We start from the raw sequence: 24,180 nt of genomic DNA on the forward strand, positions 1-24,180 counted from the left end.
TTCTTGCTGTCAATAAAGGGATTGGAGTCTGCTCAGACTAGAGTCTGCTCAGTTGGATAATATTAATTATAATTCTAGGGCTATATTCTTAGCAAAAGGTATAATATTCCTATAAGACATTTAACCACAGATAATGTCTTTGTTCTTTGTCAGTCTGAGGAGCAAGAAGAAGTTAATGAACTGTTTTAATTTACAGATCTTCTAATTAACAACAACGAATGAGCACCTTCCATATACTTATCAGCCATTTGTATTTCTTCTTCTGGGATTGCCTTGTTCGTACTCTCTCTACTGGCACTTTTGTAAATAGCTTCAGAGAGATCATTTGCACAACACAGAACTCACACACTTAAAGTGCACAATTCAGTGATTTTAGTATATTCACAGAATTGTGCAACCATCACCACAATAAATTTTAGGACTTTTTCATCCTCTCCAAAAAACCCTCTGTACCTATTACCCAGCCCTCCAATCCCAAAATCTCCCAGCCCCAAGCAACCACTCCTTAGTCTTGCAGTCTCCCTGGACTTGAGTATAATGGACATCTCACATAAATGGAATCACACGTGGTCTTTTTGACCTGCATCTTTCATTTAACATAATGTTTTCAAGGTTCAACCATGTTGGAGCATGTATCAATACTTTTATTTTTTTCTGTTGCCAAATGATATTCCATTTAATGGATAAAGCACATTTTTTATCCACTTAAATTGATAGATATTTGGATTATTTCCACTTTTTGGCTATTATGAATGATGCTACTATGGACATTTGCATACAAATTTTTGCATGGATGTGTTTTTACTGCATTTGGGTATATACCTAGAAATGCAGTTGCTGGGTCATATGATAATACATGTTTAACACTTTGAAGAACCAAAGTGGTTATGCCATTTTACTTTCCTACTAGCAATACATGAAAATTCCAAGTTCTCCACTTGTTCACCAACATTTATTTCCCATTTTTTAAACAAGATTTTTACTTTTTAAAAATTTATGTACTTGAGAGAGAGAGAGAGAGAGAGAGAGACCGAGTAGGGGGAGGGGAAGAGGGAGACAGAAAGGAAGAGAGAATCTCCAGCAGACTCTGCTCCCGTGCAGAACCCAGTGTAGGACTCAATCGTATAACCCTGTGATCATGACCTGAGCTGAAACCAAGAGTCAGACACTTAACTGACTGAGCCACCCAGGTGCCCCCTGAAAGATTTTATTTTCTTAAGCAATCTCTATACCCAGTGTGGGGCTTGAACTCATGACCGAGTTCAAGAGTCACATGTTCTACCAACCAAGCCAGCCAGGCCACTCATCCTATTTTATTGATGACAGCCATCCTACTGGATGTGAAGTGTATATCATTATGGTTTTAATTTGTATTTCCCTAGTGACTAATGATTACAAGCATCTTTCATGGGCTTGTCGGCCATATGTATATCTTCTATGGAGAAATTTGAGTCCCTTGCCCATTTTCTAATATGGTTATCTTTTTGTTGAGCTGTGAGAGTTCTTTATATATTCTGGGTATACGTCCTTTATCAGATATATGATTTGCAACTATTTTCTCCCATCCCCAAAGTGGGTTGTCTTTTCACTTTGTTGATGGGTATCCTCTGATACACAAAAGTTTTTCATTTTGATGAAATCCAGTTTATCTGTTTTTTTTTCTTTTGTCCCTTGTGCTTTTAAGATTTCACACCGAATCCAAGGTCACAAAGATTTACTCCTATGCTTTCCTCTAAGAGTTTTTAGTTTTTGCTCTTACATTAGGATTATAATCCATTTTGTATTCATTTTTTTTTTAAAGATTTATTTATTTATTTATTTGTCAGAGAGAGAGAGAGAGAGAGAGAGAGGAGCGAGAGTGAGCACAAGCTGACAGAGTGGCAGGCAGAGGGAGAAGCAGGCTCCCCGACGAGCAAGGAGCCCGATGCGGGACTTGATCCCAGGACGCTGGGATCATGACCCGAGCCGAAGGCAGCTGCCCAACCAACCGAGCCACTCAGGCGTCCCCATTTTGCATTCATTTTTATGTATGATGTAAGGAAGGAGTTCAAATGGATTCTTTTGCATACGGACATCTAGTTATTCTAACAACATTTGTTGAAAATACTATTCTTTCTCCATTGAATTGTCTTCTTACTCATTTTTTTTTAAGTTTAAGTTATCTCTACACCCCATGTGGGGCTTGAACTCATAACACCAGGATCAAGATTTGCATGCTCTTCTAAGAGCCAGCCAGGTGCCCTGAATTGTCTTGGTACTCTTATGAAAAGTTAGTTGACCGTAAATGTAATGGTTCATTTTTCGGAATCTCACTTCTGTTCCACTGACTTATGTCTATCCTTATGCCAATACCCTGCTGTCTTAATTAGTGAAGCTGAGTTTGTAATAAGTTTTAAAATTGGGGAGTGTGAGTTCTCCTGCTTTGTTCTTTTTCAAGACTGTTCTGGCTATTCTGAGTCCCTTGCATTTCCATATAAATTTTGGGATCAGCTTATCAATTTCTGCAACAAAGGTAGATGGATTGTACTGAATATAAAGATCAATTTGGGGAATAGTACCATATTTACAATATTAAACGTCTCCACTCACGAATATGGGATGTCTCCATTTCTCAAGTCTTCTGTAATTTCTTTCAACAGTGTTTCACAGTTTTCAGAAAGCAAGTTTTATATTTATTTTGTGAAATTTATTCCTAAATATTGTATTCTTTTTGAGGCTATTGTAAATTGAATTGTCTTCCTAATTTCATGTTTGGATTGTTCATTGCTAATGTATAGAAAGAAATACAACACATTTTCTTGCACCTAAAATCTGTGTTTTTAGGATGAACTTGTTCATTCTTGCTGAACTTGTTAGATCTGGTAGTTTTATAGTGGATTTCAGAGGATTTTCTATTACGATCAAGCTGTTTTCAACAGAAATCATCTTACTTCTTCTTTTGGAATCTATAGGTTTTTTCTTTCTTTTTCTTACTTAGTGACCCTGATTAGAACCTCCAGCATAATGTTAACTACACAGGGCAAGAGTAGACATCCTTGTCTTATTTCTGATCTCAGGGATATTGCCTACAGTCTTCGACCATTAAATATGCTCTTCTCTGTGGGTTTTTCGTAGATCCCATCTGTTAGGTTGAGGGAGCTCCTACTGACTAATTTGTTGAATGTTTTTTATCTCGAGAGGGTGTTGGATTTGTCAAGTGCTTCCCCCTCCCCCTATTAAGATGTTCACACATTTTTTCTCCTTTATTCTATTGATATATACATTAGTTGAATCTTAAATGTTAAACCACCCTTGCATTCTAGGAATAAATCTCGTTTGGCCATAGTATATAATCCTTTTTTAATATGTTATTAGAATTGGTTTGCCAGCATTTTGGTCAGGAGCTGTGGGTCTACAGTTTACTTTTCTTATGATGCCTTTTAAATGACTTAAAGAGTCATTAATCTTTTAATGTGGCAATTCTAGCAAAATGTTTTTAATGGAATGAAGGGTCATGGGACAATATCTCAGGAAAGCAAGTTGGCAAATATGAAAGCACTAAAGCAATAACTGGGAAGCTCTGAGTAGAGGCTTCCGCTTCACTGGAACCATGAACCAGAAGGATGTACAGCATTAATACCTACCCAATAGTGCCTAAAATCCAGTCATTTAAAAGACACTGTTATTGTATAAGTTTTCAATAAAAAGAACAATGTGACCAAAATAAAGTTTAAAATTTATGTGACACTGCTTTCAGTTTTACTTATTTACATTTAAATTTCATTTTTTCTTTATTTTTTAAACAAAGAAAAACTTGTTTATTTTATATTTTTAAATATTTTATTTTTAAGTAATCTCTACACCCCATGTGGGGCTTAAACTCACAACACCAAGATCAAGAGTTGCACGCTCCACCAATTGAGCTCAGCGAGGTGTCCCTCAATTTTTTCTCTTTAAAAGGAGTTGTGATGGGGGCGGTGCGGTTTAAAGGCTTTATATATGCCACAGCCTCTGTTTTTGCTTCATTCCCTCTAAAACATATTTTGAAATGTGAATCTCATTGTATAATTCTCTGGTGTAAAATTCTTCAGAGTGTGGCCTTTGCCTGCAATCTAGTGAATTTCAAACCCATCAGCTCTGCTTAGAACGCTTGTATGGTCTGGCTTACCTCTCTAGCTAATTATCTGTCACGACTCTCACCAAGCTGAAGCCACTGTGGGCTCTGAGTTGCTTGAATATGCCAGGCTCTCATCCCTTACAAGGCTTCTCTCCCATGGCTCCCTCTCTTTCTAGTATGTTCTTCCTCTGCCCGCTGTATTTGGCTAACTTCCTCTCATCCCTCAGGCTCCACCATAGATGCTGCATCTCCAGGAAGCTCTACTTGGCCTCCAAAATCTAAGTGAGCTTCCTCCTCCTGAGGTCTCAGAGCAACTGTCAGCCTTTGGCTATAGCAATTACCACCCTGTTTTACAACTGTTTTCCTGTCTGTTCCTCTGGGACACTGTAAGTTCTGTGAGAGCAGGAACCATGTCTACCTCAGTGCCTTGCACAGGGACAGATACATAGGAGGTCAAAATATATGTGTTCGATGAATAAGTGAATAAATTAATACAAAGTTCATCGTAATATGGTCCCGTATCTCTCCAGCCTCATTTTCGGCCACTTGTCACCTACACCCAAGCACACATATTTACACTACTTCAGCCGTATGAAATCGTGTGCAGTTCTTTGGACATACTGAGCTCTCTCATACCGTATCTGCCCCTGAAGTGGCTATTCCTTCTATACAGAATGCCCTATCTCATTTGAACACTTGCTGAAATCCTACGAAATTCTTAACTTTAATGATCACATCCTTGACGAAGCCTTCCACACCTCCTCAACTTTTCTCCAAACTCAGGCAAATTAGGTCTCTCAAACTCTGTATATCCATTTGTATTGCAACGGTCTTCTCAGTGATCTTACCAATTCCCAGTGCTTAGCACAGTGCTTAGTATATATATAAACTTACAAAGAGTTTTCTGAATGCAGAAGGAAATAACAAACAGGCATACAGGGTCAGGGAGTGTGTAAGAGACTGTAATGTAAGTGTGGAGTAGGGCTTAGCCCTAGAAATAAAGGGAAAGGACCAAGAAAATGTTTTGGAAGGGTCACTATCCCTTATTAATAGGCTAAACATAGAGAGGATAGGAAATGAAGAGAAGAGTAGACTGTGCATGACCAGGGTTTACCAGGTCAGAGAGGAGTGGGGAAATTGCAAGGGAGAAAATGGGCTTAGCGGCTACCAATAGATGGTTGACAAATATTTACTGTGAACCATGATATTTAGTTTTCTATTCTCATAAGATAGTTACAAAAGACACTAGACATTGTGTTCTACAGTGCTTAGTTGTAAACGGATGGGAAGAGTAAAATTAAGAAATAAACTTCCATGCAGCGATGATACATTTTAAACTTAATAACTTCCTGAAAAGGGTAAGTTTTAAAAAGGCACCTTCATATTCCATGACAAAAAAAGCACACATGTGCATATGTATATTTTGGTCCTCGTAAGTATTTCATAAGAAGTGATCTGGCATATAGGGTTGAGTAAAGAGCACTGGGATAAAGACAAAGTAGAGCTGGAAGAAAATAAACTGCAAAATACCTGCATACAATACAGTCTCTATGAGATCTTTAATGTGGGTCCTGCTCGTCTCCGAAGCAAGAAGAGGCGATGTCCCATTGGGGGCTGGAACAACAAGCGGCCCCACTAAAAACGCACATGCTCCACCAAGATAGCTGAGCATGGATGCGATGGCTGTGGCAGTGGCCCGTTCGTCGGCAGAAAACCATGTCGTAGAGAGGAACGGAGCTGCATTCATCACCGTTGGGCCTGCCAATCCATTCAACAACTGTCCTCCGTGGATTAGTCTGAAATTTAAAAAATTGGAAGGCTGTGAAGTGGCTGAAGCAGACATTTCTATACAAGAAGAAGCTAGCCAAATTGCAGTTTAACTCTGGCATTAAGGACACATATCTGTAAAAACAGGACACGTCTGCAGGTAAAGTATGTCGACTCCCCATGAGGGAGACCAAACACAGTAATAGTTACCCCTTATTCATTTCACAAATATTTACTGAAACCTCTGACTTATGTCACACACCAAACCAAACACGCCAAATAATCTTGTTTCATTCATTACAACAACCCTATGTGGTAGCTATTATTAGCTTTATTTGCTGAGATGTTAAAGTCTCTGTTTAGAAAGATTAAGGTACTTGCCCAAGTGCTAATGGGCAAGTGGAGATTTGGACCCAGGTTGACTCCAATATCCGTATTCTTTCTACTATATTGCCACTCATAAACAGACCTAATAAGTGCCACCAGCCACTCACATAAATAATAAGGTTGAGCTCAGAATGTCTTAAAATAAAATGATATTTTTAAAAAGTGCAAGGAAATAGCATTCAGCCATAAAAGGAATAAATGAAATCTTACCATTTGCAATGACATGGATAGAGTTAGACAGTGAAGTGAAATAAGTCAGTCAGAGAAAGACAAATACCATATGATATCACTCATATGTGGAATTTAAGAAACAAATGAGTAAAGGGAGGGGGAAAAAAGAGAGACAAACCAAGAAACAGACTTTTAGCTATAGAGAACAAACTGATGGTTACCAGATGGGAGGAGGATGGAGGGTGGGGGAAATACGTGATGGGGATTAAGGAGTGCCCTTGCCAGGATGAAAGAAATAATAATAAAATGAGATAAAACATTTCACGCCTACTCTGTGCCAGGTGATGGGAATTTTAAAAAGAATTAAAAAAAGAAAACCATCATTATAGTATCTTCTAGTAGAAAAGGAAGTGGTTGAGGAATTGGAGTACTTGGGTTCTGGTCCAGTTCTGCAACTAACCAGTTGAATGGTTCTGGGCACTATATATTCCATTTCTTCTCCCGCAAAATGAGGTATGTCTACATTCAATACCCACTTATTGAGTATCTGTTAGGCTAAACTACTGTAATTATAGGAGCACTGCATTCCTTCCAGTCCTAATACTCTGTGGCTTTAATTGCAAGGGTTAGTAAGGAGTAGTTTCTTGCTTCTATTCCAGTAGTTCTCTTGCTCATCTCTTCTCAGTATTCTATTTAGTGCTCTATCCTGTTCCTTGCCAACCAAACCCTCTTCTCCCATTACTCCCTCCACCTCCAACATACACATTCTCACTCAAGAGAACCCTGAAGGAGAAGAGAAGCCAGAAGTCCAAAAAGCATACCCAAGAAAGGGAGGCAAGTCAACCTCTCCTGCTCGGAGGCAGAGGAAAGGGAAGGAATGGTGTATGTGACACATACGTGACACTACTTTTTCCCCCATTTTGCTATTCAATTACCATGAGGTCAACCCCCCCCCCCACCTTTTAAATAATTGCCACCTTAAGAGACTCAGAAAAAGTTTTTTAAACAGGCATATGGGGAGAGGTATGCCCTACTGGAGAGGTGTAAGTGAGTGGGAAGTGAAATATGTGAATTAGGGCTGCTCAAATCTTTGTAAATGTTGGAAAACCTATTGTGAAGGCAAAAAGAGCTCCAAGAATCATTACTACTACTAAATTAAGACTGAAGACATTTCAAAATCTTCTTGTGAAAGGGGAACTATTTTCTAGATGACAAAAACAATTTAAACTGTTTATGAAACCAAATTCCTACTCCAAACACCACTAGATCCCAAGCTGTAACAGTGTTTCATCACAGAAATACTCTTCCATTTTCACCGCGGGTTTTATTCATGATTTGTGATGGCACAACAGACTGCATGATGGCATATAGAGTAACTGCTTTGATACTTAATACCGTTAGTGAGGTGTTCCTGAAAGACTCATCTCATCTAGGAGAAGAAGCGCTGGAATGAGTAAATTTTATTATGCCTAAAAATGTTAAGAGTAGAGAGTGAACACAGAAAAAACAAACTATCAACAAAACAAAACACGATAAAACATTATGAATCTTGAGAGGATTGAGGCATAAACTCAAATTTGTTGCTGTGGCTTAACTATGTGTTACCTCTCGGTGGAATCACGAGTAGATTTTTTTTTTTTTAAGATTTTGTTTATTTATTAGAGAGAGAGAGAGAGAGAGAGAGCACCAGCAGGGGGACTGGCAGGCAGAGGGAGAAGCAGGCTTCATGGTGAGCAAGGAGCGTCGTGAGGTACTCGATCCCAGGACCCTGGGATCATGACCTGAGCCGAAGGCAGACGCTCAACCAACTGAGCCACCCATGCACCCCGAAGAGACTATTTTTTAAGCAGCAAATGTGAGTCACAGAATGTGTGAGCTTGTGATAAAAATAGTATCTGAAGCAGGTATATAAGCACTAGGGACATTTCAGATGGGTTCTAAGTCCACAAGATCACTGAACTTGGGCAGCCAACCTAAAACATGAATTACCGTAATGAAGTCAGTTTGTGAATTAAAACATGCTGATTTGGTATTTAAAATTATTCTAATGATTGTGTGCATTTTATATTAAAAGTCATCATGCACAAACACAATATTCACAAATGAACTCAGTAGTGGAACTGGACCCATAGGATCTTGGAGTTCCCCTCTGAATTCATGGGAAACCAGGCAGGGAAACCCAGTCCCTGCTCTTCCCAGCATCTTTACATTTTCCAGATAGCCTTGCTCTTTCTCATACTTGTATTCTAGAGCCCCTCACGGTGTGGCAGTTATTAATGTAACTAGTTATAAGAACTACTGTCCTGCTATATCAAGATTTTCATGTTTGCCTGACCCTGTTTTCTGTTACCTACCATTAACTTACCCTATTTTATGTAATTAGTTTGTAAAAATATATTTAAAAATAAAATTCAGTTTTATATCTAAAACCTAGTTTTCCCATTTTATGGTAATACAAAATTAGGGTTTTTTTTTTCTGGAAAAAAAAAGGGCAGTCATAAGACTAAAATCATATAAATATTACAATAAGCTCTTTATAATGACAATAAAGGAGATGGAATAATTATAAATGGTTCAATACAAGCTGTGTTATTTAACTTATTTGACAAACATGTACTAAGTACGTGTATTGGGTAGGCACTGTGATAGGCGTAAGTATATGGGAATACAAAATTAAAGCCCTTGCCCTTAAAGTCCTTACGGGTAGTTGAACCATCACCTATCAGCATGTACCAGGAATATAAAGAAAAATAAGGCAACAATTAGTCCTGCCCTTAATGCCTATAGATCCAGTGATAAGAGTACTAATGGAGGACCATACATATATCCTCCTTCTCTTCTGACTTCTGGCTCTGGTCTACAACACTGTCGCATATATGCACGGGGACCTGAAGGTCTGACAGCAAGCTTTCCTTTGTTCCAAACAGCTGCCCCTTGGCGACTCCTTGAGCCTGGGGAGTACGCACCAGGAATGCGGTCTACTCATAGAAGAGACTTAGAAAAAGGCCTGTTGCAGGGACATCCGAAGTCCTGTGTAGCTAGAACATGATGAGCAGGGTGGGCACATCTCCTTGGCCCTACACATTCCTCAGCACATAGGAAACAGTAAAGCTGAAGGAAAGCCAGAGTGGGATACTCTCAGGCACGAGTCCAGGACAAGGATCCTTTGGCAGTATGGGCAAGAGCAATAGTGGGGATATGGAACAAGGGATGGTTTGGAAGACTGTTCTTAGCCATACAACAGATGTGGCTAGGTGAATGACTGCATATTGGGAAGGCATCCATAACTGTAAAAAAGTAAAGTAAGTAGTTGAATATAGATCAGAAGCTAAACAAAGAGGTCTGAACTAAGCAATATATTGGGGTTAGGGGAAAAAAAACACCAGAAAATAACAATATTTTTTAAATAGAGGAAGAGGAGTTTAGAAAGACAGCTGAGAAGGAGCAATTACAGATGCAAACATGAGTGAATGAATGAATGAATGAGCAAAGACTGGTACCACAGCAGAGAGAAGGGTTTGAGGAGAGGAGAGTGAATGTCTGATAGTATCAAGTCATATAGAAAGATCATCTGGTAACTAAAATGTAACCACTGGATTCGGCAACAACGAGGGTCATTCCTGATTTGAGTAGAAGCAGTTTCAGCAGAATTCTGAAGATGAAGTTAAGACTCGTGAGGAAATGCGAATTGGGATTTAGACTATATTAGTAGTTAGAAACAGATGCTAGAACAAAAATTAGGTATATAAGCTTGGCAGTGTGACAAGAAAAAACACCCAGCCTGAACGAATTGTCTGGATCGAGAAGTGTTGCCTTCACATAATGAAAGTTAAATGCCACTCACTGTGATTGTCCTAATGCTTTCTTAGCACTGGAAAGAAGCTGGCTTTCAGAAATTAACACCTATTGATCTGGGCTGACTGTCAAGAAGAGTGATTCACATCTTCAGTAAAGGGAAGTAGATCCCATAACTTAATGTCAATTTTTCTGCATCATCATTATAAGTTTCAGTTTTGTTTTGCAAGTAAAAGTTCATTGCAGATAAGGGAAATGGCTTCTAAATTCACCAGTGTCTCACGAAGTGTGGATGCTCTCTAGTGCCTAGAACACAGACTGATTCAAGCAAAGCGGTGTTGCTGAAATACACAACTAACGCTATAAAACTCTCAGTTACCAACAAAATAAAACAACTCTCAGTTACCTAAACACATACATCAGCTTCATTTACAAATTTTATTTTATTTATTTTTAAAAAGATTTTCTTCAAGAGAGAAAGTGAGAGAACGAGCAAGGGGGAGGAGCTAAGGTGGGGGGATGCAGACTCCCTGCCCAGCAAGAAGCCCAACATAGGGCTCGATCCCAAGACCCTGGGATCAAGACTAGAGCTGAAGGGAGACGTTTAACTGAGCCATCCAGGTGCCCCCATTTATAAATTTTAAAAAGCCTAAATTCAGTGATACAAAAACCAAGGTCATTAATAAATATTCTAGAAATAAAGCTTTTTAAAAACAAACAAACAAACAAGCCAACATTGAGGGTGGTCCAAGCATGGCCAGAGCTTTATTCCCTTTATTCCCATCTCGAGCCAGTGGACCTGGGAAGGGTGGGCAGCAGTTAGGAACAAAGGCAGCCCCTGGGCAGTAAGCCCTGCAGCAGAAAGGAAGCTCTCTGGGAAGTGGACTCGTTAACTCCAGGGCTCTAACTCCTGCTTCACGCCTGATGATGGCCAGTACATGTTCACAGTAAGGGGACTGCAAATCTCCAACTTTGCAGGCCAAACTGTGACAGATCTGCCAGAGGGCCGGTGTGCTGCCCTCTTTCTTCATCCCAGTCTCCTCTCCTTGCATCCTTGATCGACTCCCTCTCTCCTTCGCCCTCCGGTCTTTTCCCCTTTTCATTTTTAACTCCTACCTAGCTTCTCCCTACTTCTGTGTTTGTACCATCCCCACAGGCCAGGTGGGAAAATGGGCAAGAGGGTAATTTCCCGAGCAGGCTGAGGGGATAGTAAAGACCTGGAGCTTCTCTGCGCTGAGACTGGAGAGCCGAAGACCTGGTGCTGCCCACTAGCACTGTGGGGTGGGGGTGCAGGGTTGTTAGCCTTCCGCAGGCCTGGCAGGAGGAGGGGAGAGAGGGGATGGGAACTGGACATGATGGACTGATGGAAGCTTCATGAAGTCCTGCCCTCCCTGTGCCCCTTCACCTTCAGCCCTCAGTTAGTACCCTGCCCCTCACCCCCACCCCAATGGCTGAGGCCTCAGCGGCACGTGGTATGGCATTTGGGCACAGCTGCATTCCATTTCATATCATTCAATATACTATCGCTTTTCAAACAAATGCCAGTAGCTAAAGTTCACACTGAAGATCTACAGTTCATGGTTTTCTAATGTACTTGACATTTTAGTTTGTATTTAATGATATTCCGGTACCCTAACCTTTTGCTTTCTGACATCCTGGAACAAATACCTATGATTCCTCAACTATTTTCTACTTGGAATAGGTTTTAGAATTAGAATTTTTATAGCTGGAAGAGACGTCAAACCTCACCTAGATAACCCACCTCTGCATTTTATAGATATGAAAATTGAGTTCCAGAAAGGCTAATATTACATTTAAAATCACACTTATAATTTTATAACTTTCTTTTCTCCAAAAAGTAAGGGCGGAGGGGGGGAGCTCCAAAGTCATATAACTTAGCTAATGTCTACGCCAGGACTGGAAATCAAAATCAGGGCTTATTTAATTGGTTTACAAATCTCTCTACTCTTCCAACATGGTCTCATTCTGAAGGTTCTCTGTTGATAGTATAAATAAAAATCATTGACTGTTAAGATAACTCAAGGTTCACAGATCAAGAGGCATGCAAGTAGCTGGAATATTGTGATTCTGTACATAGACCTACTTTAGAAACCTTTAGTTTATTATGACTAGCATTGGTGACAACATCAGAAAACTGGTTTAGAAACTGAGCAGATACTTCCTCACTGTAAGTCCAGCATTCTTAACTTAAATTCTACGTATTTTTAATGTGAAGTAATTTGGAATCCAAAAAAATACTTACTTCTAAGATTCAATATGACAATGGTTCACAAACTTTCTCCCAATTCCCAATTATCCTGCATCAGAATAAACTGGTATGTTACACCATTTCCTGGGTATTGAAAATGGCAGAGTGCTAGAAATAGTTTTCCTTTATTTAGTTCAAGAAAATATAGGGCAAAAAAAGGGTCAGAGATACTATGAATTAATTATAGGAAAAAGAAAGTTAGGAAGGAAGAAACAGAGATAGTAGTGGAAAGGAAGAAGACTTTTAGGGACTGTTGCTATAGTCTGTTTTCTTTAGGAAACTCGATTTCACTTCTGTATCCTTTAATAATTTGGGCTAATTATGATTTCACTAGAAATATCTGTTCAATGTCTACTATGGCCAAGGAAACTATAGCTAGACACTAAAGGAAATATAAAAATGAATATTATAGTCTTGGCCCTAAATAAACTCATAATAACATCAAGTACCAGTTACAGAGAGCACATAAAATAACACAGTGAAGAGTATTAGATTAGGTATCAGAAAACTCAGTTTCTAGTCTGAGATAAATTTATTAACTGTGTAATCTTTGGTGAATCGCTTATTCTCTTGCTGTTTCAATTTCTCCAAAGGTACTTTATGTCACAGGGTTTTTATTAAGGCCAAACGCAATCATCTCTTGACCAGGAAGAGGGGAAAAAACAGATGTCTACCTCCCCCCATTTTGTCTCATAGGTTTTTTGTCTTGTAACTTTCATTTTGTCCTTTTAGTTTAAAAATATATATACTCATACTAGAAAAATGCATACAGAAAATAGCCATAAATTGAATAATTCAATTAAATAGCCCAACCACTACTAATGTATTTTTTTACTTTTTCTCCAATGCATATTGAGAGATGCATGTTTGCCTGTTTTATGATTATTTTCCTAAACATAGGTAACTAGATACCATATTGAATATACAGTTTTATGCACTAAATTATTTTAACTTTATAGCCTGTCATAAGCATTTTTCTCATTAAAGATTCTTTATAATCATATTTGTTATGGCTCTGTGACAGTCTACTATACAAATGTATAAAAACTCATTTAACCATTTTCCTAATGTTTGCTGTTTATTTGCTAATATAATAATCCTGCTGTGATAATCTTTCTAACATAAATATTCGCTATTTTCTAGATTACTTCTTTAGGGTCAAAGGATATTAACATTTTAGGCTTTAGGAAACCTACTCTCACATTGTTTTCAGAAGGATTTGTAGTAATTTCTATTTCTGTCAGTGATTGACAGTGCCTGTCTCAGCAGCACTGTCATTATTTTAAAAATACAAAAACACATGCACTCAAAAACTTGGCATTTAGTTTTCTATTGCTTTTATAATAAATTATCACAGAACTAGTGGCTTTAAAACAACGAAAATTTATTATCTTACAGTTCTGTAAACCAGAAGTCCCTGGGTCTCACTGAGCCAAAATCAAAGTGTCGGCATGGCTATGCTCCTTTCTAGAGGCTCTAGAAGGATCCATGTCCTTGCCTTTTTCTGATTTCTAGGGGCCATCTGCAAACCTTGATCATCGTCCCCTTCCTCCCCTTCCTGACTTCAAAGTTGGCAAGAGATTTGAGTCCTGGCATGCCGCATCTCTCTGATTTCCTCTTCTGTTTCTCTTTTAAGGACTTTTGTGATTACACTGGGACTACCTGGATAAACCAGGATAATGTCTTTAAGGTCAGCTGATTAGCAAGCTGAATTCCACCTGCAACCAAAGTTTTCCCTCACCATGTAATGTAACAAATTTACAGGTTCCAGAGATTAGGACATGGATATCCTTTGGTGATGGGAGTATTCTTCTGCCTACCACACTTGAGAAGGCCAAAAGGCATCTCCTGGTTTTAATTTGTATTTCTCCTTTGGTTACTGGTCTTCTTTCCTATTGGTGTACTGCAATTTTTCTCTTTTTGAATGAATGCTTTATATATTTATCTACATTATCTTTCTGAGTTTTAATTGGGTACATGGCTGCTGAGCTACATTTCCAGCTTCTTACAGACAGTGTGGCTATGTGACTACGTCTGCACAAGTGGATTTGAGGACAGATGACATATACAACCTCTTAGTCATCACTGAACAATGTAGTCATTGCCCTAGACATTCACCTTTCCCTTCCTGTGGGCTAGAATGAGAGTAGGTTTATGAGCCAGCTTTGACCACTTGGACAAGGAATCACCCTATGAGATGTTAAAGCAACAACAGAAAAGAAACTTGGGTCCTTGGAGGGCCTTGTGGAACAGAGCTGCCTATAAGCAATCCACTATCTTCTAGGCTTTTTTCAGAGAAAAATAAACTTCTTTCTCATTGAGCCCGTGTATCTTTGTATCTTCATTACATAGCTTAACCTATACCTTACTAATACATGGGCTGTCAATCAATGTTGACCGTTGAATTATGAATTTAAAGGATGAAATCTGGGAACCAACATTTGTTATTTATGTCTACTAAACCCGGTTTTCCATTCACTTTCCTAAATTGCTTATATAGTTTTATATTATTTTATCCATTATCTCTCAGACATACAACACATTTTTCCCAGTTCGTGTTTTGACTTTGATTTGTTTCAAAGCCTAAAGGTTCAAATGTTTATGGAGTCAAACCTATCAGCTTTTCCCTCTGTGATGTCTTTCATTATTTTTATGCTGGGAAAAAAGTAATCTCTTTAGGGATAAGATTAATTTTCTCTTATATGGTCTCATTTTTAAATACACAGCTCATCAATCCATCTGGAATATATTTTGATGCATGTAAAGCAACCAAATAGCTAAATGATTTTCCCAAACACATATCAGATAAGCCCATTTAATAAAATATGATTTAACAATCCTACTAACTTACATGTTTTTAATTACATTACATTATTATCAAAGTCTACTTCTAGCCTATTTTGTATGATGATTTTGATGCAGATAAAATAAGGTTTTAATTGTTTGTTCCTTTTGGTATTAAGAGAAAAAAAATCTAGAGCAAATCTTTATTCAGGAGAAAAAGAGATTTGCGATAGACTTTGAATGTATTCTTCCTAACTTTCAACTCCACCTACTTCGAAAACCCTATCAACATGTGTGATTATAATTATGTACAGTAGGGAAGGAGAGGGGTATAATCAGGGAGGGACCCATGGGGAGTTCTAGAATTCTAAATTGGTAATGGGTACATGTTTGCCTGCTTTATGATTATTTTCCTGAAGTATACGTATATGTTTATGTACTTTCTATATGAATATAATATTTAATCTAAACCAAGTAAATAAAAACATTCATATAGCTACTGTATGGGTCCTTGGAAGAAATGTCTCAGAAATAACTATATCCTAAGGACAACCAAAAAGGGAAAAAAGTATTTTCTATACCTTTCTACTCCCTTTTTTCACTCTGTTTAATGCTAATCAAGATGAGTTATTCCCCCCCTACCAATCTTTCTCATGTGAAGCCCATATGACCACCATGCAGAAATAGTTGTGAAACTTGACCCCTGATATTTAAGAGTCAAATTAGGGCAAATAAAATTATTGAATAAAGGCTAAATCTTAATCTTGCTTTAAGACATTAAGTATATTAGGGGTGCCTGGGTGGCTCAGTGGGTTAAAGCCGCTGCCTTCGGCTCAGGTCATGATCCCAGGGTCCAGGGACTGAGCCCCACATCGGGCTCTCTGCTCAGCGGGGAGCCGGCTTCCCTTCCTCTCTCTCTGCCTGCCTCTCTGCCTGCTTGTGATCTCTGTTTGTCAAATAAATAAATAAAATCTTGAAAAAAAAAACATTACTGTAGGATGGGCAAGCACAATGCAATTTGCTTAATCAGTTACCATTTAAAGTTAGGATGCTAGTACTTAGGGCAGTAGTTCTCCAACTTAAACAAGCATAAAATTAACTAAAGGAGCTTGTTAAGATTGTTGATTCTGGAGATTCATTCCAGAGACTACATGAGTGGAACTGTGGGGCGGGGAAGGGGGGCACCCGGGATCTGTATTTTTAATAAGTAGGTAGTGTGCAGACCATACTTTAAAAAAACACTGACCTAGGAAAATCTGAATCTTAATGTATTTTACAAAGAAGAGTCTTAGTTTTGAAATCTACCAACTGTTCACTTTTACATCATAAGCTTTCTATTTCTACACTGGGGAAATCTGTGTATAACCCTTGCCTTTCCTTCTCTTGTTCTCATTACTAAAACTCTCACATGATCATTTTAGTTTCACTTAACCAATGTCTTCAGTCAAAAAGGTAATATATGCACATGGTAAAAATATTCCCAAGAGTAGGAAAGAGTACAAAATAAAAAGTAAATCTCCTTTCCACCCCAGACTTCTAGTTCCCCAGACCTCAGAAACAACTAATGGTAATGGTTTCTTTCAGAAACAGTCCTTGCCATATACTGGCACATACATAGATCCCTCCTACTTTTTTTTTTAATAGGAACATTTTAAACATAACATGTTACATTATATGTAAACTGCTTTCTTATAAAACCGCACAATATATCTTGGAGATATTTCCATTCAGCATGTACAGAACTTTTACTTCCTTTTCATAGCTGCATACTATTTCACTGTACATTTTGCCATGACCAGTCCTCTGTTGAAGACACTGGCCTTCTTCCTTCTTTTTTTTTTTTTTAAAGTTTACTTATTTATTTGAGAGAAAGAAAGAAAGAGAGAATGAGAATGGGGGGGAAGGGTAGAGGGAGAGGGAGAGAGAATCTTCAAGCAGACTCCCCACTGAATGCAGAGCCTGCCATAGGGCTCCATCTCAGAACCCATGGGATCACGACCTGAGCCGAAATCAAGAGTCAGATGCTTAACCAACTGAGCCATCCAGACGTCCCAAAGACACTGGCCTTCTGACAATAGCCTTCTACTATTACAAGCAAGGCTGCACAAACATGGTTATCCCTGCAAACTGGTAGAACTTCATATATGGGCTAATTTTCTAAAAGTGCAAATACTGAGTTAAAGGACACTGCATTTTGAATCTAATAAATACTGCCAAAGTGTCCTCCAAATAGGAATGCCCCAAACTACTCACACATCAGCAGCGGGCCTGTTTTCTCCTACCCCAAGCAACATATGTTATCACACTTTCTCATCTTTGCCAATAAAGGCATCTACATGCTATTTTCATTTTCATTTCTTTAATTATGACAGAGAGTTGAGCATCGTTCCCTAAGTTTATGACATATGTATTTTAATTTCTGTAATTACTTGCTCATATCTGTCACTCATTTTCCTACTAAGTTGCTTTTTTTAATTGATTTGAAGAAATTCTTTTCAACTAAGGAAATTACCCATTTGTTTTATTGCTGTAAATATTTCCCAGCTTTTAACTTGTCTTTTGACTTTGTTTTATAGTATATTTAATCATGCAGATATTCTAAATTTTTATTTAGTTAAATGTATGAAGCCTTTCTTTAATAGCTTCTGGGACTTGTCTTTTAGTAGGAAGGTCTTCCTCATTCTATTATTATTAAAAAATAGCCTCATTACCTAACACTTTAATTGTTCATTTTTCACATTTGAATTTTTGATCCAGCTGGACTTTACTTAAGTGGTTAGAAGAGATTTAAGGTTTTTCTTCATTCTTTTGTCCCCAGATAGCTAAGCAATTATCATAAAACCATCGATTAAACAATCTTTTCTGGTATGGTCATTTTTTAAATTAATTAATTAATTTAAAAAGATTTTATTTCAGGAGTTCTACACCCAACATGGGGCTCGAACCCACAACCATGAGATGAAGAGTTGCATGCTCCATTGACTGCACTAGCCAGGCCCCCCTGGTATGGTTGGTCATTTTATTTTATTTTATTTTTTTAAAAGATTTTTATTTATTTATTTGACAGACAGAGGTCACAAGTAGGCAGAGAGGTAGCCAGAGAGAGAGGGAGGAAGCAGGCTCCCTGCTGAGCAGAGAGCCCGATGCGGGGCTCGATCCCAGGACCCTGAGATCATGACCTGAGCCGAAGGCAGCAGCTTTAACCCACTGAGCCACCCAGGTGCCCCCTGGTTGGTCATTTTAAATGTAATTTTGTCAGCTGCAAGCTTTTCACAGTGGAATATATCTCTTAAAAAAAAAAAATCTATGTTTACTAGAACCATCCTATTTAACTATATAACACATTAGTAAATGTTACCTATTATTTATATTAATGAAAATTACACCTAATTAGAAGATAATATGGCATGTGTTACAGGGATCACTGGATATATCTACAATTAAAAGCAGATAAAACTTACTGCAAGTTCACCTTCCAGAAATCTTTAAATGGTTTACCGGACATGCAATATCATACTTCATGTTACAGAGCCATGTCATCCAGTGCTATACAGCAATGCCATCTGAAATATTTTTGGTATGATTTGTTTCTTGATCATAGAAGAAATGCTTTGTAGTCTATTAGTCTAAGTTCCTGATTCATCCATGATGTTACTAGAAGTAGAAAATAATTTTCCTGGGGTGCCTAGTTGGCTCAGTTGGTAAAGCGGCTGACTTTGGCTCAGGTCATGATCCCAGGGTCCTGGGATCAAGTCCCGCATCGGCCTCCCTCCCCATGGGGACCCTGCTTTTCCCTCTCCCTCTGCCTGCTGCCCCCACTATTTGTGGGCTCTCTCTGTCAAATAAATAAAAATCTTAAAAGAAAAGAATTTTCCTGAATTTTTACTGGTACTATGCAGGTAAAAGAAATACTGATACCATGCAGTGATAGAACACCATTAAGAGGTGGTGAAAAGAGTCTTGGTTGAGGAAAGAGCCTGTCAGAAGCTGCTTTTCTCACGTCTGGAGACCTACTGAAGCTAAAATACAGGAAGCCAAGGGTGCAGGGACACTATTCCAGAAGGCTGGGTCTGAGGCTCAAAAAGTGCCATGCAAAACACGGGCACAAAAACGCAGATTGCCAAATACTTTTCAATGCTGGCCAAATGGATGTTACAGGTCTTTACCCCTTCCCGCTGAGTATCAGATGGAGATGGAAGCTGAAAAGTGGTGATCTATTGAACCTACTAGTCAAAACCACAGATTTTAATTGTAGCATTTTCATTTTAACAGCTGCATATGCATTGTTAATACTACTGCTTAAAAGAAATATTGCATGGACATAAAACAAAGTCTCATTTTAAAGGGATAATATTCCTACATTCTTTATAGATGAACACGCAAGGATTGAAAATTCAATTTATACCCTCTTTTTATCAAAGATTCAATCTCTCTGAACTCTTTATTTTAGTAATTCTCTTTCATCTCCTCTATCTTTGTTTACATTTCTTTATGAGCTCTACTTCTTTTCTATATCACCTTCTTTACCAAGATGGAGACTCAATTCTTTAGTACTGTTGGAGTTTTATATCTGGAAAGGATATAAAGGGAAATAAGACTAGAGAGAACAGTATGGATGGCTCAAAACAGAAGAAGAGCTAATAAAAACATTAATGGGCTTTTTAAAGGAATGCATTATTAAAGTTAAGCTTACTGAAATTTGTATTTTAAAACTGGTTGCCATATGTTTGAAAAATTAAGAACATCTCAAACACAATAATGAAACTTACCTGTTAAAACCTCACTCAAAAGGATAGGAGATGAAGACTAGCTTTCCAGAAACTCATCATCTCTCACTTGATTTATTGCACTGGCTCCCCAACTGGTCTTCTTACTCCTGCCCTTGACCTCCAGCTTCAATCTGTTCTCCACAAAGCAGCTTGTGACCAGGGTTCTCCTCAGCTCAAAATCACCAGTGGTTTCCTAGCTCAGAAATAGCTAAGGTCTTCAAGGATCTTGTCTCACACTCCCACCACCACCCCATAACTGTGCTGATCTCATTTCCTATCACCCTTCCCACGAAGCCTCTCATGTCTCACTTGGCTCCAGGCACACCAGCCTGCCTGCCAGGAGAGCTCTTTCCTTCCAGCACTTTACACTTGCTGTTCTGCCTGGAATGGCTTGGCCCCCAGATAATGCATGACCCCCAAAAGTTATCTTCCCAGTAAGGTGTTTTTTTGTTTTGGTTGGTTGGTTTGTTCGTTTTTGGCCATTCTTTCTGAAACTTCACCATCCCTCCCCTGACATTTCAGATCTTTTTTTCTTATTTTATTTTTTCCTCCATAATACAGTACATATTTTATTTATTTATCTAGTTTAGTGCCAGTCTCCCCAACCAGAATGTAAACTCCAAGAGGCAAGGATCTGTCTTTGGTATTCTCTGCTGTGTTCCCCATGTCCAGAAGAGAGCTTGGCACACAGTAGGAGCTCAGTGAATTTTGTTCAGCAAGTGAACTGATAAATGAATAAACAGAAAATGATTCCAGTCTGGGCTCTCACTTCTTTCCTGGTCTCCTCCCAGCTACCTCTATCTTCTGTAATCAATCCCACATACCTCAAATCAGTAGTTTACCCAACACAGGTTAGATCCTATTGCTGCTGTGAGCCACTTAATTTTTAAGTGGCTCACAACTACCCTGTGAGGAAAACACAATTCTACATCAAGATACACGCAGAATCACAATTCTACATCTTAATGGCATCAAGATCCCTCATAATCTGGATAACCTTTTCTAAACTCATCTATTTACATCCCATTTTTATACCTTAACCTATAGATGAGTGTCTCCCAAACTTGAATAATTTATGGGTCCTTTTAAAAGAGGAAAAACTTTTCAATGACTTTCAAGATCATATCCAAGGACCCCAGTTTGAGAAACACTAATGTAAGAAAATGACATTCTGGTCAATAAAAGTATCTTTTAATTACGGATTATTAGGGGTAAAATGATTTTTAATATTCTAACCAAAAGGAAAACAAAACTTTAAAATCTTTGTATAACTTGTAGCCTCTAAGAATAAATCCACAGACCCAGGAGTGAACATGCTGCTGTACACAGATGCAGCTAGCTAACCATCCCGAAGAGGCCTATGCTTACCTGCCTCCATGTCTTTGTTCCTGTCATTCCTCTACTCTGCAATATTCTTTCCCTATCGTTATCAAATCCCAGGTCTATTCTTCCTTCAATGCCTACTTTAATTATCACCTCCTTCATGAACTCTTTCTGATACCCTCCGCCAAAACTTCTCTCAGTCTCTCAGGACAATTTTGTACCTCTTCTGCTGCATTAGCTACATCATTCTTCCTTATGTTACACCATTATTTTCCTGTGGTTATTACAGCTCCTATACAGCATGAAGATTAACTTGCTCTTTTTTTATTTACACAAAAACTAGTGCAGTCATCTTCCATATGACAATTAAGAAATGTGCACTGAATTAATCATGTAGGGAAAAAATAAATGCTAATATAACTATGACCCTCTACTGATCCTCTTAAAAATGGAACCGTTTAGGGGCACCTGGGTGGCTCAGTCAGCTGAGCGTCTGCCTTTGGCTCAGGTCATGGTCCCAGGGTCCCAGGGTCCCAGGGTCCCAGGATCCAGCACCGTGTCAGGCTCCCTGCTCAGCCGGGAGCCTGCTCCCCACTCTCCTGTTTGTGTGCTCTCTCTCTTTCCCAAATAAATAAAATCTTTAAAAATATTATTTAAAAAAATAGAACCGTTTACTAAAAGCTTATAATCAAACATATATATTCATAACAAGAGAAGAAAAATGTGGGAGAAAATGTAAGTTATTTATAGGATTTACCTTCTTTTAAGCATTAAGTCTGATACAGGTATGCATCTTAGACCAGTTCCCAAAACCATAAGGAAGGATGTCAGAAGCACAGTTACCCGAAGACCTAGAGGGAAACAAAAAAATATCTGGGTAATTTTCATATTCTTTTCATGTGAAGTCCAGTGTTAAGAGTAGAGATTTTTTATTCAATTACAGTTATATTATATTCTAATATTTTAACTTTTTGCTAAAAATCCACACATAGGGAAAAAAATTCTCCATGCTGAAAATGAAATGATTCTAACATTAATAGAAAACTTGAATGATCAAATCAAGGAAGAAGCTCCATTAGATACAGTTTTTCAAAATGAATGGCTACAATGTTTTGTTCACATATAACAGTAAAAAATACAAAAAATAATTTTAAAGGACTAGGTATTTTAGTTTTCTACTTCCAATATGAAATTTCTAATTTTCAAATGCAAGCTGCAAAAACTCTAAACTGCCCCTAAATAGTTTCTTAAGGTAGAAAGGTCATGGCTTTAAATTTTCTTGAAAAATGATAATTGGCCAATTTTGTATTTTATCTAATAATCAGGACAAGCTAATGCTTGTTAAATGAGGTGGTCCTTTAGAAACCTTTGATTGTGAATACAACAATGGTCTTCTTATTTTTCTTGCTTATCAGATGGCTTTCAATTTATAGAATGATACTGTTAAAAAAAAAAAGGCATGGCTTAGGACTGTATAATATGGACCAAGTAGCATTTCCCTTTCTGTCCCAAATATAATCAATTATTTTAAAAATGTGTGCCAGGGGTCGGTCACATGGATAACAAGGTAAAAGACAATATAAAAAATATTAAAATAAGGTAATCAAAAATAGACACAATATTCTAGCTATGGCAGAGTAATATAATGGGATTATACATTCCTACTTGCTGGAAAGCTACGCTTCTGTTACTCCTACACTAATGCCATCTATTTGCGGCAGTCACATCACACAGGTGGCTCATGCTGAGCATGTGGGAAAAGTGGCAACATTTCTTCCAGTTTCTCCCAAATTCAATGCCTCCTTGAAACCATTTCATAGTGAATAGACTAAATGCAAACTTTAAAATCTAAATTATTCTTTTTTCCCCAGGGCTCTTTTTGACAGAGGTGAGATAGTTAAGCATTTTGGTTTTCAAAGGGCTTTTCTACTTGAAGGTGTTAAAGTAAGACAACAGGCCCAAAATGGAGTTGCTCATGCTAACCCTCATGCCACCAAACTGCCTTGACTTAATTACAGGTTTGGTTCTCCCAGAAATGGAACACTATTCTAATCAATCAGTGCTAGTGAGGCGATCTGCTTGATAGACCCCCTCCAAGCCCCTAAAGGAAAATGACTTTGCCACAGCAGTCTACTTTTTGCTAGTATAACTTCCTTATTCCCGGTCCCTTGTGCCTGTAAAAGTCTTTCATTTTGTACAGCCCTTGGAACTCCTTTCTTTATGCTAGAGGAGATCCTGCCCAATTTGTGAATCGTTAAATAAAGCCAGTAAGATCTTTAAATTCACTCAGCTGAATTCTGTTTCTTAACCAAGGAAATTGAAAGTCAACAAAACTATAATTATGCAGATTAAACATAGCAAGGAAAATAAACTCGAGATCTGGATCAGGCACACACATGCCACATTGAGGATAATTTGTGATATGAACTGAGTTAGCTTTATAATATTCTCATATGATTTGAATATGATTAATAGAATTTGGCAGAAGGAATATCATAGAAAATTGTGCTTCTCAGTAAGAAGTAATGCATACGTACTGCTCATTTACTGCTTCTACTAACAGAATGCAAATTTTAAACCCACATTATAGCCATGGGAAATAGAGTATAATTAATAAAAAAGTACACTCCATGGTCATAAATATGCTAAACTTGCAAAATGTTATTCTTATAAGGGTATATGGGGTATCTTATGAGATACTGATTAAAACGTTACAGATTTGGGACTATAAGGCTTTACCTTCTACATGATATTTATTTTTTTCCTAAGTATTTGGTTTATAATTAAGGCAAGCAATCACCAAGTAAGCAGTGAGGCAT

General features: G+C 38.1%; 1 protein-coding gene across 1 annotated transcript in view; it reads right to left on the reverse strand.

Moving 5' to 3' along the window:
• Positions 1 to 24,180, reverse strand: part of SLC49A4 (solute carrier family 49 member 4) — a 59,580-nt gene that overhangs the window by 29,266 nt on the left and 6,134 nt on the right. The window contains exons 2-3 of the mRNA XM_080797921.1: positions 22,119 to 22,212; positions 5,627 to 5,892 (exon numbers count right to left, since the gene is read on the reverse strand). Of these exons, the coding sequence (XP_080654047.1) occupies positions 5,627 to 5,892; positions 22,119 to 22,212 (360 nt within the window). The remainder of the gene's footprint in view (positions 1 to 5,626; positions 5,893 to 22,118; positions 22,213 to 24,180) is intronic.

Source organism: Martes martes, assembly GCF_963455335.1.
Source record: "Martes martes genome assembly, chromosome: 1".
In the NCBI taxonomy this organism is placed as follows: domain Eukaryota; kingdom Metazoa; phylum Chordata; class Mammalia; order Carnivora; family Mustelidae; genus Martes; species Martes martes.